Genomic DNA, 18299 nt, shown 5'->3' on the forward strand with positions numbered 1-18299 from the left:
CCCCCCCCCCCCCCCCGCAAAAGCTATGCTTAACATTCACCTGGAAAGATGCGTTTGATAAAGGGTCGCTGTTTGGAGGATCTGTTAAACTTTGTAAGTACTTATTTCACGGTTTCCCTAGAACAATATCTTATTCTAAAAAAAACCCAAGCTGAAATTTTCTTCTCTGCCACTTAATTGTTTTGTTTACTGTTTTATTCAATCAGTCACCTCTTTTCCTCCTCTTCCTCTATCCCCTTGTTTTTCGAAAATTCTCACTATCTTTGCCTATGTATCTTGCTATCTCCTGTTTTGCTGTTTCCTGCTGATAGGCTTCAATTTCATTGCTCCAAAAGCCCCAGAAATTATCTCTGTTTACTTTTAATATTTCCCCTTCCCCCTCCCTATTTTGGCTTCTGTAGAGAAGCACTTGACCTGCAGTTGTTTAAATAATCTTTTGTTCCCTACTCACAATGACATTTTGTATTATTTTGGGACACAAAACTCTGATTAGGTGACTGCTTGAAAGAATGCCATTGCAGTTGTTCGGTCTGCAAATGTGACTCCATGCTTCAGATTGCCTTGCACTTGAATGCACCTCCAACTTCCAGTTTGAGCTTCCTGTCCTTGCCTTCCTACACTGTTGCAAAAAAGCTTAACCTAAGCCTGAGGAATATTACCTCTATTTTTTTTTAAATAAGCGCTTTGCAGGCTTCCAGAGATTGAATGTTGAATTCAGCGATTTGGGATCAACATGATGATCCCTTTTGTTTTGGAAAATGTCTGTCGAGAATTCTGCAATCCTGATTTATACGTAATTTGAGGCCATCTTTTAATTCTTGCTCCACTGCCATGTGATTTTTCACTTGCGCTTTCATTCCCTTTGTCATTTAATTTCTCTGCTTTCCATTGTGTTGAAAACCTTTGTTTGTCCACCCCTCCTTCAGTGCATCTTTACTTGTTTGTAGCCTGTTATAGATCTAATTTTATCCAGTTCTGAAATGTTGACAAAGTTACTTTCTCCTTAGATGCCTTCTGACTTGTTTATTTCCCATATTTTCTGTTCTGTCTTTGGATTTCCAGTTTATGCAGAGTTTTGTTTCTGTATAAATGAGCCATAAGCTGTATGAATTACTGGTAACTAATATCAGCAGCACCGAAAATGTGATTTGACAAGTTGTGGAGTCTGTTTTCGTCAGATTTTAGTTACCTGTGTAGAATTTAAAAGATAAAATGTTGAATTTTGTTCTTTTTACTTTATCTCTTTTTCTAAATTCTATCTTTATTTCCCTTCACTTCATGTTTTGTACCTTTATTTGACATTGTCTTAACTATTCCTAGGATAACTACTTAAACTTAGTGCTTTCAATAGATCAAAGCATCCTTGGCTTTTCATAGTGTTAGAGAATAAAAAGGAAAGAGATGGACAATCATCATTCGAGTGACCTAAAATCTCTTTGACTTCACTTTTTTAAGAAGAGAATTCAAGACTGGGAATGGGAATGTTGTTCCAAATCAAGATAGTGTGCATTTTGTAGTGGAACCTATGGTTGGTCATGTTCCCATGCTTCTCTTGCTCTTGTTCTTGGATATGGTAGAGATTTTGGGTTTAGAAGATGCTGTTGAAGGAGTGTCCATGAGCTGCTGCCATACATGAATGGTACACATTGCTGCTTCTGTGCACCCATGGTGGAGGGAATGTTGATTAATGTCATATTCAGGGTTCAAATCAAGCAGGCTGCTTTATGGTTAATGGAGATGAGCTACTTGACTGCTCGTGGATTTGAATCTCCAGACAAGTGGTGAGAATTCCATCTCATTTCCTACATGTAGAATTTGGACAAACTTTGGGTCAGCAGGAGGCTCTTCGTTGCCTATGAGCTGCTTTTGTAGTATCTGTAATTTTGGGGGTAGTCCAGTTTAGTTCTGATTGTTGGTAACCCTTAGAATGCTATTAGTGCAGGATTCAGCAATTGCAATGGCATTGATTATCAAGGATGTGGTTAAATTCTGTCTTTTCATTGCTGGGGTCTAATATAAATGCTAAATGAGACCTGATATTAAAATACTGTACATAAAGTACAACCAAATGAATGAGTCACTTCAGTGCAACAATTTTCAGCTATTCTTCATTACATGCAGAATTCTTCTGAGAACAAAATATCAAAATCGGACAGAGGTTCATCTGCACATCCATCAAGTCCACTGCGTCTGCTACCAAGATGGGGAGTTCCACTCCCGAACATCCTAAATGCCCTCTTATTTCAAGGACCGCAACTTCACCACCGCGCACCCCCCCCCCCCCCCCCAGCTTCGGTGGTCAAAAATGCACTTGACCACATCTCTTGCGTTTCTTACAGTCTCTTTGTGTGAGATAACACATGTCCATTGTGCACATTTGTGGCCAGTCTGTGGAGATGATGCACCATGTGGGAAATAGGGGCTATATTTTTCAGGTGAGAGGAGAAAGATTTAAAAAAGACGTGAGGAGTAATTTTATTTTTAGATAGTATGTGGAATGAACTGCCAGAGGAAGTGGTGGATGCAGGTTCATTTATGACTTTTAAAAGACATTTGAATAAGTATAAGAATAGGAAAGGTTGGAGAGACATGGGCTAAACACAGCCAAGCAGGACTAGTTTGATTTGGGAAAACGGTTGATGTGGACTATTTAACCGAAGGGTCTGTTTCCATGCTGTATGACTCTGACTCTTTACTGAATGATTTGATTGACAAATACAGTTGTCTGTTCTGTAGCTAGGATACAGTCAAGAATTTCTTCATTCACTTCAAGAATAGCCAATTATGATTGTGTCACAAAGGCAATGAAGTACCATAGGCATAAAGCAGGCCTTTGTCCAGAAGGCTAATTGCTCTTGCATTTTCAACGTAAAGGTTAGTAATTACCCAAATAGTTTTTCTTTATTCTTGTATAGGATGTGGACATCACTGGCAAGGCTGGCATTTTCTCCCCATCCTTAATTGCCTTTGAACTGAGTGGTTTACTGTGGTTTTTCAGAGGGCAATTAAGAATCAACCACGCTTCTGTAGACCAGGGCAGGTAGGGGCAGTAGAGTTCCTTCGCTAAAGGACATCAGTAAACTAGGTGGGTTTTTATGACAATTTGACAATGGTTAGGTCATTGCTATTTGATCAGCCATTTAATTCTTGATTTTATTGAATTCAAATTTCCTAGTTGCTACAGTAGGATTCAAACCCATGTCCCTAGAATGTTAGCCTGGGGTTCTGAATTACCACTACACTGCCACCGCCACCGTCCCCAAACTAGTTGGTCTGTATTTGGGAAAACCTTTCTCTGCAAATCTGGTGTGTTGCCAAATTTGCTAACACAATTTCTTAGACAATTGAAGTCAAAATTATTGCCCATATGTTTAGTATGAATATTTTGTGCTTTACTGAAATCCTTGTGTCACCACTGGGTTGGAACATTCCTTTACTTATTCTTAAGTGAACAGTTACATTTAAGACATTGTATTTGGTACAAAAAGATTTGACAGATGAAACGGAAATTAGTTCCTTGTAAAATTTGTTATCAGAATCTATAATATCCAAAAACTATTCGTGTTTAAGGAATTGTAGCTATTGTACTGTTCTTATTTCTTGTATTTGATTGCAGCCTTTGCGAGTTTGGGATTTGAAAAGACCTGTGTTTTGTTCAATATTGGAGCTCTTGCCAGCCAAATTGCATCAGAACAGAATCTTGAAAATGATGAAGGGTTGAAAGCAGCAGCTAAGTATTACCAGGTATGCAGACGTTATTGTTGCAGTCTCATCGCTTTTATTTGTGACTTTTTTTTTGTTTCTAGCCTTACTGTCTCATCACCAGTCTTCGTCACAAGTTTCCTCCTTGTCTTCAGGCTCTGTATTGAGCGATTCCTCACCCTTGATAATTTTGATTTAGAATTAGTTGGTCATCTCCACCTTTTTAAATGCCTTTGTACCTTTTACTGTCACCTGGTTATGCTTTTGGGGTTCCCTTAATTTCAATACCTGGACTTGAGGGAGTGTAACCTTAGAATTCTGGAACAAACACAAAATGCTGGAAAATGACAGCAGGTTCAGCAGTATCTTTGGAGAGAGAAACAGAATTCATGTTTCAAGTCTGTGAATGACTTCTTTGCTCTGAGCCAGAGTGGAATTGAGACATTAACTGTTTTTCTCTCCCACAGATGCTGCCAGACCTGCTGTGTTTCTTCAGCATTTTCAATGTTTGTTTCAGATTTCAAGCATCGACAATATTTTGCTTTTCTTAGAATCCTGCAATCTTGCAGGACAAGAGGTGTCAATTTAGGTCATTGTGCCTGTGGAAGGAGCTATCCAGTTTGACCCACTTAGACCTGCAGTTTCTCTTATTGTATGATTATTCAGTTCACTTTTGAAAGTTGCTGTTGAATCTGCTTCCTTCACCCTGACGCAGTTTTGGATAATTGAAGTTACTACTATCAATGTCCTTTTTTTGTTTTGCATCTTTCTGAACTTTGCTTACAGATTTGCTTCTCTACGTCTTTCTCATTTCCTATTGGCTTGCAGTGTATAATTTCTCTTTTCCTTTAGTCTACCCAAATAACTTCAGTCTTTGAATCGTCGAGCACAAACCTTTCCAGGGATGTTACTATATTTGGTCAATGCTGTCACCACCCTACTCCCTTAATCCTTTCTATACTTTTAAAAAGCATTTTCCTGAACACTTGTCAGGAATATCAAGGTTCAAATCCTCCACTTGTTTGAACCAGACATCATCTGTTTTGGTATCATTTCATAATCCCATGAGGCATCTTGAACCTGAAACACTGCAACCGTACTAGCAATGCACTGCATTTGTGCATGACAAACCTACCTGAAAATACCTTGTATTTCTTTCCAAAACAGCAAAGGACCATGGATGATGGAAATCTGAAATAAAAACAAAGTATTAGAAGTACTCAGCAGGTCAGGATCTTGTACTCGACTCAATTTTTCTGTCATGATATAGATCAACTTCTCCACATTGGTGGGAAGAATAGAGAACTGACCTACTATTTAATTGGGGAATGTGTGCAGAACTTGATGGTACAGAAGGATCTGGGTACCATGGTATATGAATTGCAAGAAGTTTACATCCGGATATGGCAAATTATTAGGAAGGCAGATGTAATGTTGGTGTTTATTGCAAAGTGAAACAAGTAGAGCAATGAAGCAGTGAAGTGTTGATGCAGTACGTAGGCTTTGTTAGATCACATTTGAAGTAGATTTCTGGAGTGAATGGGATATCTTGTAAGGACAGGTTGGGCTTGTGGCCCTTGGAGGTTAGAAGAATGAGAGTTGATCTTTTTGAAATCTATAAGATTATGACAGGATGGATGCTGAGTAGATGTTTCTTCTTGTAGGGCAAATCTAAAACTAGGAGTCATAATGTAAAAATTAGGCATAAGTCTTTTACAAAACATGACATGCTTCTTAAAGCTCTGGTTTAGTAAATTTAAAATTTCCATGGTGTTATATTTCTTTATTTTAGCTGTAAGTTTATACAAAGCAGTCGTCGAGATATACAGCATGGAAACAGACTCTTTTTGGTTGAACCCGTTCATGCTGACCAGATATCCTACACAAGTCTAGTCCCATTTGCTAGCATTTGGCCTATATCCCTCTAAACCCTTCCTATTCATATAACTGACCTAGATGCCTTTTAAATGTTATAATCTTATCAGCCTCCACCACTTCCTCTGGCAGCTCAATACATACACGCACCGCCCTTTGCGTGAAAAGGTTGCCATTTAGATCTCTTTTCTAATCTTTCTCTTCTCACCTTGAACTTGTGCCCTCTAGTTTTGGACTCCACCACCCTGGGTAAAGGGTTTATTTACCCTATCCATGCCCCTCATGATTTTATAAACCTCCAATAGGTCATCCTTCAGCCTCCACCCCAGCCTACTCAGCCTCTCCCTATAACTCAAACCCTCCAACCCTGGCAACATCTTAGTAAATCTTTTCTGAACCCTTTCAAGTTTCATAGCATCCTTCCTAGAGGAGGGAGATCATGAGCCAAGCTTTCAATTTCTTTTTTTATTTTCCACTCATCTGTTATGAATTATAAATCTGTCTTGGAAAGAACTTGAACACGTTATAAAAATATTATTAAAAGATAAAATACTCAAAATACACAGCATAGTGACACTTATGAAGTTCATCAGGATTCCTAACAGCCAAAATGGTGGATTTGGGGAAAACAAACTTATAATCCTGAAATCCATATAAGAAATTTTCAGTTACCAATGAATAGTAACTCTGATCACCTGTGTTAAAATCAAAATAACACGCTGCTTTGTTGTCAGCTGTTGCTGGAATGTATGTTGAATTTGATATGTGTCTCAGTTTCTTGCTTCTAGAATCCAGTTAGGCATACCACTGTTAAGGAGAATGTTCTTTAGGTCGACAAAGTTATCAACTTGTAGCAAACATCGCAAAGAATCATTGCATCTTCATGTTTACAGAATGTTGATGCTGCAAATCCCCAATGTGTTTTTTGAGGAAAACAAATCTTTATTTCTCCAGAGGTGCTTAACGACACTCGAGGGAAAGGCATGTCTTGCTATTATCCTGAGTCATCCAATCAATATTGCATCAATTTGGTCCTTGGTCTTTGACAAGTTAGTGACCTTGACCAGGTTTCTAACTTGGCATCACTGGCCCACAGCTGTTAAGGAGCAAGCAATTTTCTTGTTCCTGCTGCTGCTTTCTGTTCATTAATTTATGCTGATGACTGGAAGTTACATGGATTTATTCATAAGGATTGATCACTTAATTGAGATGCCAGTGGACTCCATATCCCATATTAATGTCTACACATGTGAATGTTGTAAAGGAAATTCTTCACTGTCAAAAAAAACCTCTTCAAGCCATTTTCTGGCCAAGATGGTAGTTCATAGAGAAATGAGGATTAAAGACTGACGTGCTTCAAATTTGCTTTTGCTTTTAGACTTTACCTATCTCTGGGTAGAAAGTAGTATCTTGAAATTTGATTTTGATGACAAGCTGAAATCTGGGGCCAACTACATTCAGCAATCGCAATGGCATTGATTATCAAGGATGTGGTTAAATTCTGTCTTTTCATTGCTGGGGTCACGTGTAGATTCTGTGATATAAATTCACTTTCTGCCTCTCCTTGATATTTCTTTCTGCTTTGCTGACCTGCCATATTAGGATATTTCTAGATTTGAATGAAGCTATTTCAAAAATGCTACTTGTAATATTTACTAAAAAGTATTTTAAGAACTACAGTAGTTTTCCATGTCTCAAAATTGCAGAATCTAAAATATTGCTTTTACTGCCCTCTGGTGCTCAAAGTGTGAATATGGGGAAAAAAATCATTAACAATGCTAATACTTAAAATCAGATTTTTAAAATCTTTATTCCTGCTAATGTTACTCATGAGCATAAAACCTTTATTTTTGTTTCTTTATTGTTACATAATTAATTGTCTCTGTCTGATTTTGTTTGCCATTCATTCTTTTTCTTGCTCTACATCTCCCTTGGACTTGACTTTCTCATTCATGGTTTACATTAGCCATCTGTCCTTGTTATGTTACCTAGTTTCTATTTAAAGTGATCATAGAAAAATGGGCATAAGCTGGAAAATTTCAAGGTTGTTGATTTTCTTTATCCCTCATATCATTTGTAAGTAAATTAACATTTGAAAGATGTATTGATATTTTAAATGTGAAACTGCATTTTTCTTTCTAGCGGGTTAGTGAATTTGCATTATATGAAATCAGACCAGTATAGGGGAGGCTTTGGCCTAGTGGCATTATCACTGGACTATTAATCCAGAGACCCAGATAATGTTATGGGGACCCGGGTTTGAATCCCACCCTGGCAGATGGTGGAATTTTAATTCAATAAATATCTGGAATTAAGAATCTAATGATGACCATGAATCCATTGTCAACTGTTGAAAAAACCCATCTGGTTCACCAATGTCCTTTGGGGAAGGAAACTGCCACCCTCACCTGGTCTGGCCTACATGTGACTCCGGACCCACAACAATGTGGTTGACTCTTAACTGCCATCTAGGCAAGTAGGGATGGGCAATAAATGCTGCCTAGCCAGCAACGCCCTCATCCCATGAATGAAGAAAGAAAAAGACTGAAAATGAGTACTGAAGTCTTACCCAGAGGAAGAGAAGATGGCCGTTTTGCCTCTCTAGCCTGCGGTATCATTCGCTTAGACCAGTGCTGATCTCTATCTCCATTTAGTTTGCCCACCATTGCTGTATATCTCTTGATAACTTGGATAGCAGTCTATCAATCTCAATCTTAAAAACTTAGGGAAAGAAATTCCAGATTTCCACTTTTTTAAATGTGGAACAAGTGATTCTTGATTTCCCTCATCTGTAATGTTAAGATTTTATAACCAGAAGCTGTAGTCATAACGAAGGAAGTAATCCTAACTTTTTTCCAAGTTTGATCCTGTGGACAAAATATTCATTTTTTCCCTTCATTGCAATAGCTTGCCAGTGGAGTTTTCCAGCACATCAAGGATACTGTATTATCAACAATGAATCGAGAGCTCACGATGGATACCTCTCCAGATACAGTTGGGACCCTCAGCCTAATTATGTTGGCTCAAGCACAGGAGGTATTTTTCCTCAAAGCAGCAGCTGGTAAATATGACTACCTGAATTTTGTACTGTTCATACTGATGTTAAGAAATTTATTTCTTGTTTAATATACATTTTAATTTAATATTTGGAATAATTTCATTTTCATATGCTTATTTCTGAAGCAAATTAAAAAACGAAAGTAAATTTTAGCATTCCCCACTTCAGTGACACACATTATCATGTGCAGAATCATTTTGTTTTCAGCTGTGTAAATTAAAATGGTGCACTTAACAATTTGTCATTTTTTTTCTCCTGTAATGCTCTCCTCCCTGAAGTATAGTTTGGTAGATTTTTATAATTTATAAATGTATAAAAAGCCCCCAAAAGCACCATCCCGAACATATGTTTTAAAGCTGCCATGGAGTCTTGTTTCAGAAACTATTGTTTTGGAGTGTTTACAAAGCAAGAATTTGCAGGGTGCATTTATGGAGATAGTTGCAGAGTATTAAGAATCCCATCGTAGAGTGGTGTTGGGTATCCTAGTGAAGGATTGGCAGCTCGCCAGGTTTCAACACTGAGGTGGTGTCCAGAATTTGGAGTTTGAGAGATTAAAGTAGGATGCATTAAATTCGTGAAGAAGGTGGATGACGGGTATGGATTATAAGCTGGTGAACCACTGAATTTCAGTAAGAAGGCAGTAGGAGTCACCAATGTTAAATTGACAAAAGTGGGCAAAATTAGGCAATTATGAATTTGTCAGGTTTAAAGATTCTGAGAGCTCTGAATTGTAATAGGATTTAAAAGTATTGAGGATCTGCAAAAATTAAACGTGCAGGACAACTGATCTGGAGCTGAGAAGGAACCATGTAATGCTCAAAGTCGAGAATCTGATACTTTATGGACAATAGAGGCAAGAAGGATTCCAGTCGAGAAGCGAGTGGAAATCTGGAGGTGCAAGAAGAATTGACTGTTAGATTTCTGTTTTATTCATGGGCTGTGGGGATGTTGCTGGTTAGCATCTATTAGCAATTGCAAATTGTCCAGAAAGTACTTAAAAGTTAAGCATATTGCTATGGATCTGGAGTCACATGCAGATGAGACTAGGAAAGGACAGTAAATTGCCTTCCCGAAAGGACAGCAGTGAACCCAGATGGGTTATTTCCATAAAACCTATTCAGCACTCCACATTTGAATTAGGACTACCTAAACCGAGGAACAGCTTTGCAGTTTGAATCAGCTTCATGTTGATTGCTCATTTCCCCCAAATGCACTTGCAAGCTTGAGTTCTAAGTTGCCTTCTAAGCTACGTATACATTTGATTTGTAATGTGCTGCTCAGTTGGTGACAACTGTGACTCGACAGAAACATATCGTATATGCCTCCAACTGAATATTGCTTCAAACTTGAAACGAGTTTAAAATAAGCAACTAATAGGATGATGGGAGCTAAATTGTGCTATGGTTTGAATTGGAAAAGAATTTTGTTTGCATTTTCTATTAGTTTTATGCCTGCTAAAATGTCAGTAGTACTCGCAAAGCTCTAAATAATTCTGACCTCTCGTGGAAAGATGAGAATATTAACTGGTTTGAATTTATTGTTGTCTGGCTGGATGAACATTAGTGAGCAGCTTGCCATCTTAGCGTGTCGATGTAATTTTGAACTTAAATGTTCGGATTCTGGAGGAATTTTGATATAAATTCCTTGTAAGTGGATTACATTTATGGGTTATGCGATTTAAGCAGATGTGCACTTTATTTTTTTGGAAGCCTATTTTGATGAAACTTAAAAAAAAAACATAATATTTAGTCTGTAAGCGATGCTGTGACTCCTGTTTAAAAACTCACTAACTACATTGCTTGATTATTTTATTCTTTCAGTGGGCTAATGAAATAGTGGTTGGCGAGGAAACTTAATCTCTAGTGCAAATTGGATCCATTTTACAAAAGAAGTGGGCATTGACAGACTTCTTTCTCATGAGCTGCATAGAAACATGGGCTTTGGGGAGAAAGTCATCAAGATGTAGTGTACAGAAAAAGGCCCTTTCGCCCATCAAGTGTGCACCAGTCAAAGACGACCATCCAATTATTCTCAATTCGTTTACCATCACTTGACTCATAGGGTTGTATGTCTGGCATCACAAACGTGCATCTAAATACTTCTTAGAAGCAGAAACTCTCATGCCATTTATTGCCCTTGCAGTCAAAGAATTCCAGATTCACACCACCCTCCTGAGTGGAAAAAGTCTTTGTTCGTGTCTGCTCAAAACTCCCTGCCCCTAACTTAAATCTATGCTACTGATCACTGATCCCTCCACCGAGGGGAGAAGTTTCTTCCTGTCTATCCTGTTGATGCCCCTCATAATTTTATAGATCTTAATCATGTCAACTGTCAGTCTCCTCTGTTCCAAGGAAAAGAGCCCAAGTCTATCCAATCTGTCTTTGTAATTAAATCTCTCTAGCTCCGGCAACATTCTGGCTTCTTGCAGTTACAAACCTGCTATCATGTGGATTCCATGTGTGCTATCTTACAATCCTCTGGCACACCACCTGTTGCCAGAGAGGCATTGAAAATTATTGCCAGTACTAGCTGATCATTCTGGTGTTCTGATTTAAATTTTAGCCACCTGTTAGGCAAGAGTTCAAAAAAACTTCCTTTTGAGCAAAGTAAATAACATATACGTGCATGATATTAAGTTGTCTGGACTTGAAGGGGCCAACTTACCAGGATTTGGAGACTTTGTGCAATGGTGGTACCTCAAATTCACCAGTCTTGTCTCTTGAGAATGGTGTGTTTTATCTAATTATATTTTTTACTTTGTGAACCATTTGACATATGTGCTGCTACAACTTCTAGTTCTAACTTTTAGTGTTTCACATATCATTACAGAAAAGTCCAGCTGTTCATGGTTGCCCCTTCATGAATTTGTTGATTTTCGGGTTACTTACTGTGTACTTTCCCTCACACTGCAGCTCTGTTTGCTCATCTACAGTTTTCCCAGGAGTAATCATATGCACTGTGTGCCCCTCTCATACTGTTTTTGGATGTTCATTGATTGTATGCATTCAGCCATTTTCACCATGTGTATCACATTCTCCAGGAAAACCTTTTTCATGAATTGTAGTATTTACTGTATATCAGCAATTCTGGGACACTTTAAAGTGTTTTCAGTAGAGCCTATTTAGATTATGTTGGGGTGTATAAAGGATTATGCTTGATCGTGATGTTTGAAGTAATTGACTTATGCTTAAATTATTACTAACAACTGTCTTGCAGATAAAATGAAAGATGCAGTTATAGCTAAGCTTGCCAATCAAGCTGCTGATTACTATGGAGATGCCTTCAAACAGTGCCAGTTTAAGGAAAATTTGCCCAAGGTAAATTCAAACTATATATGCAATCATGACACCTAATTATTAATTAAATGGTGGTTAGAGTTATCAAGGTTTTGTGTGCAGAAATAAAACTGATTTCAAGGGTTTATTTGTTTTTACCCAATTCCGTAATAGTTTGTTACTTAGTTTTATGCAATTTAGCAGTGAATTTAAAATAAAAAACATTTTTAATGTATTTTAAATCTCTTGAATCTTAGTTTTATAATGAAAATTTCTCACTGCATCAAATCTTTTCAAAAAGTATTTTAAATTGATAACATTTGATTTTGCATTTCTGATAATCAAGTATGGTGATGACCACCTCTTTTTAATGGAGCAGGGTGGTGGGAGAGAAAAGATTCTCATTGAGATAGTTAGGTCAGTCCAATACAATGTGGATTATCAGTAACAGTCCCTTGAAAAATTGGGTGGCATGACTGCAGACCATTTAATTGTTCCACTTCAACTGATACAGTTAGAAAGTTAACTTAACACTAATTTTCAATAACTATTTATTTTCTTCAAGGAATAAAGTTTAAACATTTCTACACCAAACTGGCTATTGCTGTATTTTGAGTTGATGTCATAACAGCTATTCTTGTAGATGAAATACAGTGCAAAAGCTACTGTGTCTGTGCATTTCTTTACAATGTAATTATGTAGGTGCCTCTGCTACTTGCCTCCTTTACCTAAACCCACCAAACCAAACCAAACCTGCTTTGAGGCACTATTCTCTTACAGTCCAAATTTATATCTTTCACTTGTTTCTCTGCCATCTCTGCTGAAACCTCCATTGTGCTCATCATGTTTGACAGTTTACTCCTTTGTGCTTTTTTGACTCTGTTTCCAGTAAAAGACTGACCACCCAAATTCCCTTCCCAGCTCCTGTTGATTGAAAGGATTAACCATTCTTTTTCACGTTCTGTCCTCTTTAAAACTTTACTGTTGACTGCCTCTGTGCAAATTGACGTATGTTTAAGCAACTCCTCGATTTTTTAATTTCATACCCTGGTTTTCAGATTCCTTCTTGGCTTCACCAGATTACTGTTATCCTGTGCACTCCTGTTCTACTTCACAATCCATACTTCTGGCATGGTGTCTCTTGCATCTTTGATCTGAATGACTCGGCTATTGTTGGTCATGCCATCAACTGACTGGGCACCCATCTCCTCCTAAAATTTCCTTCCCTAAGCTCTGTGCTCTCTTTCTTAGAAGCTTATTAAAACCTACATCTTTGCCTAAGGTTTTGGCTATCTTCCCCTAGTATTCTTTGCTAAATCATAAAATGGTAGCTCAGCATATAATTTTGTTTCATAACATTCCTGTAAAGTGTCATGGTTTTTGGTTTTAAAACCACTATATAGTTTCAAGTTGTTTTTTAAAATTCATTAGATTACAGGTTAAACATAGAGTGAATATGAATAAAATTGATAATTATTCAGGCAAAGGGTCCTGTATCCTCTGGAGTAAGAAAGAAAGATGATCTTGCTGGAACATGCAAGGTTGAGAGCACTTGACATGGTGGATGCAAAGAGTTTGCTAACCTTGGCTGGAGAGTTTAGAATTCAGGGGAGTCACCTCAGGTACTCAGGTGGCCCTTTAGGAATGATATGAGGAAAAATATCTTCACTCAGAGGATTGTGACTCTTTTGGAATTCACTAAGTGCTCAAACATTAAATTAATCAATTTTTTGATTCGAAGAAGGGAATTTGAAGGCTATGCAGATTGCGAAGGAAACTAGATTTAAGCTTTAAGGTCAGCGAAGGCAAAGTAGGCTACAGGTTCTATGGCCTACTTCTACTCCTAATAAGGTGGTGATATAGTCCCAGCCAGTGTTATTACCGACATGTTTAAGTTGCATTTATATGAAACACGGAAGGCTACAGAAAACACCTAGTTACAAGACATGGACCCTGTAATGACAGTTCCATGGTAATGCTTGCCAATAAGGAAAGCTAATTAATGAAGTGTTAGGAATTGCTGATTTTAAATATCCCATAAAACAAATGTTGAATATTAATATGCGATAGTAAATCTTTTTTATATGGGTTAGTTTTCTGGATTCGTACGTTGATGAACCAGCAAGAGAACAGGTCATCCTAAACTGGGTATTATGTAATCAAAGAGGAGTAATTGGCAGTCTGGCTGTGCAAGGATCCTTGGGGTAGAGTGACCATAATATGATAAATTCTTCACCAGATGGAGAGTGGTATAGTGATTCTGAGACTAAGGTCCTGATGCTATAGATAAAGGAAACTATGATGGTATAAGGCATGTGCTGATTAGGATAAATAGATGAATATTACTTAAAGGAATAACAGTGGATAGGCAATGGCAAACATTTAAAGAGCCCGTGGAGGAACTGCAACAATTGTTCTCATTCCGGTCTGGCACAAAAGGTGGCACAATGAAGGCTAACAAGGGACTTGAGGATAATATAAGATCCAAGGAAGAGCATATAAATTGGCCACATAAAACAACAGCCCTGAGGACTAGGAGCAGTTTAGACTTCAGCAAAAGAGGACAGAAGGATTGATTTTTAAGAGTTTGAGAATAAGACTGTGGGGAACGTATGAACTGTAAAACCTTCTGTAGGTATGTGAAGAGAAAAGTATTAGTGAAGATACTAGAGATAGTAGGAACTGCAGATGCTGGAGAATCCGAGACAACAAAGTGCAGGGCTGGATGAACACAGCAGGCCAAGCAGCATCATAGGAGCAGAGAGGCTGACGTTTCGGGCCTAGACCCTTCATCAGAAAATCAGAAACAGCAGAAATTATGATGGGGAACAGAGATGGCAGACCAATTCAATACATGCATTGGTTCTATCTCCACAAAGGAAGACATGCACAACATCCCAAAAATGTCATGGATGCGGAGTTTAGTGAGAGGGAGGAATTGAAGGAAATGGTGTTGAGGAAGTTGACGGGATTCAAAGGTGATAAATCCTCATGGTCTGATAATCTATATCCCTGAATACTCAAGGAAGCTGATTGCTGATTTTAAATAGCCCATAAAACAAATGTCAAAACAAGTTGATTATTAATATGCGATAGTAAATTTTTTTTATATGGGTTAGTTTCCTAGAAATAGTGGATGTGTTGATGGTTGTCTTTCATGGTTTTATAATCTTTCAAACAGTTCCCGTGGATTGGAGAGTAGCTAATGTAACCCCAATAATTCAAAAAAAGGTTGAGAGAAGACAGTGAATTATAGACTAGTTGGTCTGACATTGGTAGAGGAAAATGCTAAGAGTCCATTTTCAAACATTTGAAAGCAGAGCACTTGGGAAAAACAATGACAGACTTGGACAGAATCATCATAGATTAATGGAAGGGAAATCATGCTTGACAAATCTACTGGAATTTTTTTTAGAGGATGTAACTAGTAGAGTTGATAAGCATAGCCAGTGTTTGTGGTTTACTTGGACTTTCAGCTGACTTTGATTAGGTCCCACGTAAGAGATCAGCACATAAATTTAAGCGTATGGAATTTGGGTAGTGTACTGAAATGAATTGAGAACTGGTTGGAAAATAGGAAACAGTAGGAAGAAATGGGTCTTTTGCCTGAGTTGCAGGAAGTAATTAGCAGGATACTGCAGGGATTAGTGCTTGGACTCAAGCTATTCACATTAATAATTTAGATGCGGGACTGAATGTAATATCTCCCAAGTTTGTAGATGACACTGCTGGATGGGAAGATTAACTGAGGCAGAGGCAGCAATGGTTCAGTGTTGTTTGGAAAAGATAAGTGAACGGGCAAATACATGATAGATAGAGTATAATGTGGTGATCCACTTTAATAGCAGGAAGACAATAGATGCAACGAGACCTGGGAGTCCTTGTATGCTTGTTGCTGAAAGTAAGCATGCAGGTACACCAGGTGTTTTTAGCCTTCATACAATAAAAATGAGTGTAGGAGTATTAATGTCTTGCTGCAATTGTACAGGATCTTGGTGAGACAGCATCTGGAATATTGTGTATAGTTTTGGCCTCCTTACCTGAGGAAGGATGTTCTGGCTATGAAGGGAGTGGATCAAAGCGTATGGGAGAAAGTGAGAACTAGGTTTTTCGGTTTGGGTGACCAGCCATGATCGTGTTCGATGGTGGAGCAGGCTCGAAGAACCAAATAGCGTACTCCCGCTTCTGTTATCTAGGTTTTTATATTTCTGTCTTAGGAATGCTTTATTTATCCTTTGTTCAACCGCATAAATGTGTTTGGAAGTGACTTGAAAAAATATGAAACTACAGTTTGGGTTTTCTCAATAGTTCTAAATGCAAATTTAGTAATTTAATAAACATTTTATAAAAAGATTAATGTTAGTTGAACATGATCAGCATGTTTCAACATTGTATCTTAAGCATCAAATTTATATTTACCTAGAAGAATTTTTAATCATGAGCTCCATAAAATGGATATTGCAGAATTGTATTTTATGTATTTTCATCTAACTAATTCATTGAAAAGTGATTTCCTTTTAATTACTTCAATAATGACTTTTGCTAAGTCTTTAATTGAAGTTTTATGACCTGAAATGAATGAAACCAAGTAGGTTTTTCGCTTATTTAATGTGTGCAACTACATGCTATTGTGTTCTGCCATGTTCATGAGATTTCAAATAAAGTATGAACTGTTGGATATTTCACATCTCTGCCACCTTTTTGGTCTTTTAACTTTCTCATCATTACTATTTATCTTACAGACTAACCAACTCCCTGACCAGACTCATCTTTATGATCCCTTGAATGAGGTGTTCGCTCTGTCCTGTCCCTACCTTTCTCTCTAATGTAGTGTGGACACTGCAGCCTATTGTAGTATCTACAAAACAATTCCACATGTTCACAGTTATTACAGAATGCTGTCTGGGCTAGATTTCACTCTTTTCTGAACTTCAGTCCATCAACAGAAAATTCTTACTGTGCTTGAGCAATTTACTTGCAATTTTCAATAACGTTAAAAGCTGTAACATTAAATGGAAATTCATAGCTCTGAAAATAGGCAATTAAATATTTAATGCATTTTTGAGCACTAATTCAAAACAAATTCACAGGCAGGGACTGATTGTTGTTCCTAGTTAGAATATTGTCTCATTGCAAGAACTGGATTTGAATTAACTGAATACTGCTGAAGAGACACTTTTATCTTCCAGCAATTAAAGCCCTTTCTTATTTGTTTTGACAGTCAGTTACGGTATAAAATGATACAGATTTCTATTTCAGTAAAAGAAAGCCAGAGTATGCAATTACCATGTTCACATTGGTTAGGTCAGAAAGTGTTCATCTGAAGCAGGAGTTCGTCTTGTCAAGATGACGACAGAGTAGATTTCTCCACGTGGTATATCTGAACGTGATTACTAGCTCTAAATGTTGGTGGAGCAACTCTGGGGTCTGAAGAACCAGCACTATTTAATTGCTGTTGAATAATTGGCTGATAAAATGAATTTCAGAGCCTCTTGTTTGAAGGGATCGTACGTTAATCCTGTTTAAATAGATTGGCTGTCTCTAGTTTTAACAATCCTGTGTCAAATGTGTTTGATAACATTGAACCCAGTTTGTATTAGGCATAGGCCTATGCCACAGAACACCGCCTAATTTGGCAGAGACAGAAAAGAAGTTTAAAACCACAATCCAATCAACTATGATGTTATCGAATGCCAGACCATACTCCAGGAATCAAACGGTCTGCTTTTCCTGATTCTTAAGTTGATGTCAACTTTAGTATTTTTGAGGTATTCTACGGGTGATAGTTCAATTGTGATATTACAATATACCCATTACGTACAATATTGAACTGGGGTGAAACAGGGTGGCACGGTGGCTCAGTGGTTAGCACTGCTACCTCACAGCACCAGGGACCCGGGCTCAATTCCAGCCTGTTTGTTTGTGTAGAGTTTGCACGTTCTTCCCATTGTCTGTGTGGGTTTCTGCCGGGTGCTCCAAAAATGTGCAAGCTGGATGGATTGGCCATGGTAAATTGTCCATTGTGTTCAGGGATGTGATGGTAAGGTGCATTAGCTATGGGAAATGCAAGAATGGGGTAGGGGCATGGGTCTGGGTGGGATGTTCTTCAGAAGGTTTATGTGGATTTGTTGGTCCGAATGGCCTGTTTCCGCACTGTAGGGATTATATGGATTCTAACTGCTAGATCTATCTTGAACACATTTATTTCATTGCTTATTTATTAAATTTGCCTGCTCAAGTGAGTGGTATTGTAGTTCAGAAAAAATGGTGAATTGGTAATCTGACCAGATTTTTATTGCCCAAATGATTGGCAGCAAAAAACTGTAACCTTAACTGAGGAACTTGGTTGACTTGGAAAAGTTTCCACTACTAGTGGCATGTACTGGCTT

General features: G+C 37.9%; 1 protein-coding gene across 2 annotated transcripts in view; it reads left to right on the top strand.

Annotated features, from left to right (window-relative positions):
* LOC109934922 (programmed cell death 6-interacting protein) overlaps window positions 1–18299 on the top strand; it is a 55149-nt gene that overhangs the window by 28832 nt on the left and 8018 nt on the right. For both annotated transcript variants that reach the window (XM_048595829.1, XM_048595830.1), the window contains exons 3-6: window positions 24–93; window positions 3617–3744; window positions 8485–8638; window positions 11852–11952. In XM_048595829.1, coding sequence (XP_048451786.1) covers window positions 24–93; window positions 3617–3744; window positions 8485–8638; window positions 11852–11952 — 453 coding nt within the window. The remainder of the gene's footprint in view (window positions 1–23; window positions 94–3616; window positions 3745–8484; window positions 8639–11851; window positions 11953–18299) is intronic.

The sequence above is a fragment of the Rhincodon typus genome, chromosome 4 (assembly GCF_021869965.1).
Source record: "Rhincodon typus isolate 14 chromosome 4, sRhiTyp1.1, whole genome shotgun sequence".
NCBI lineage: Eukaryota > Metazoa > Chordata > Chondrichthyes > Orectolobiformes > Rhincodontidae > Rhincodon > Rhincodon typus.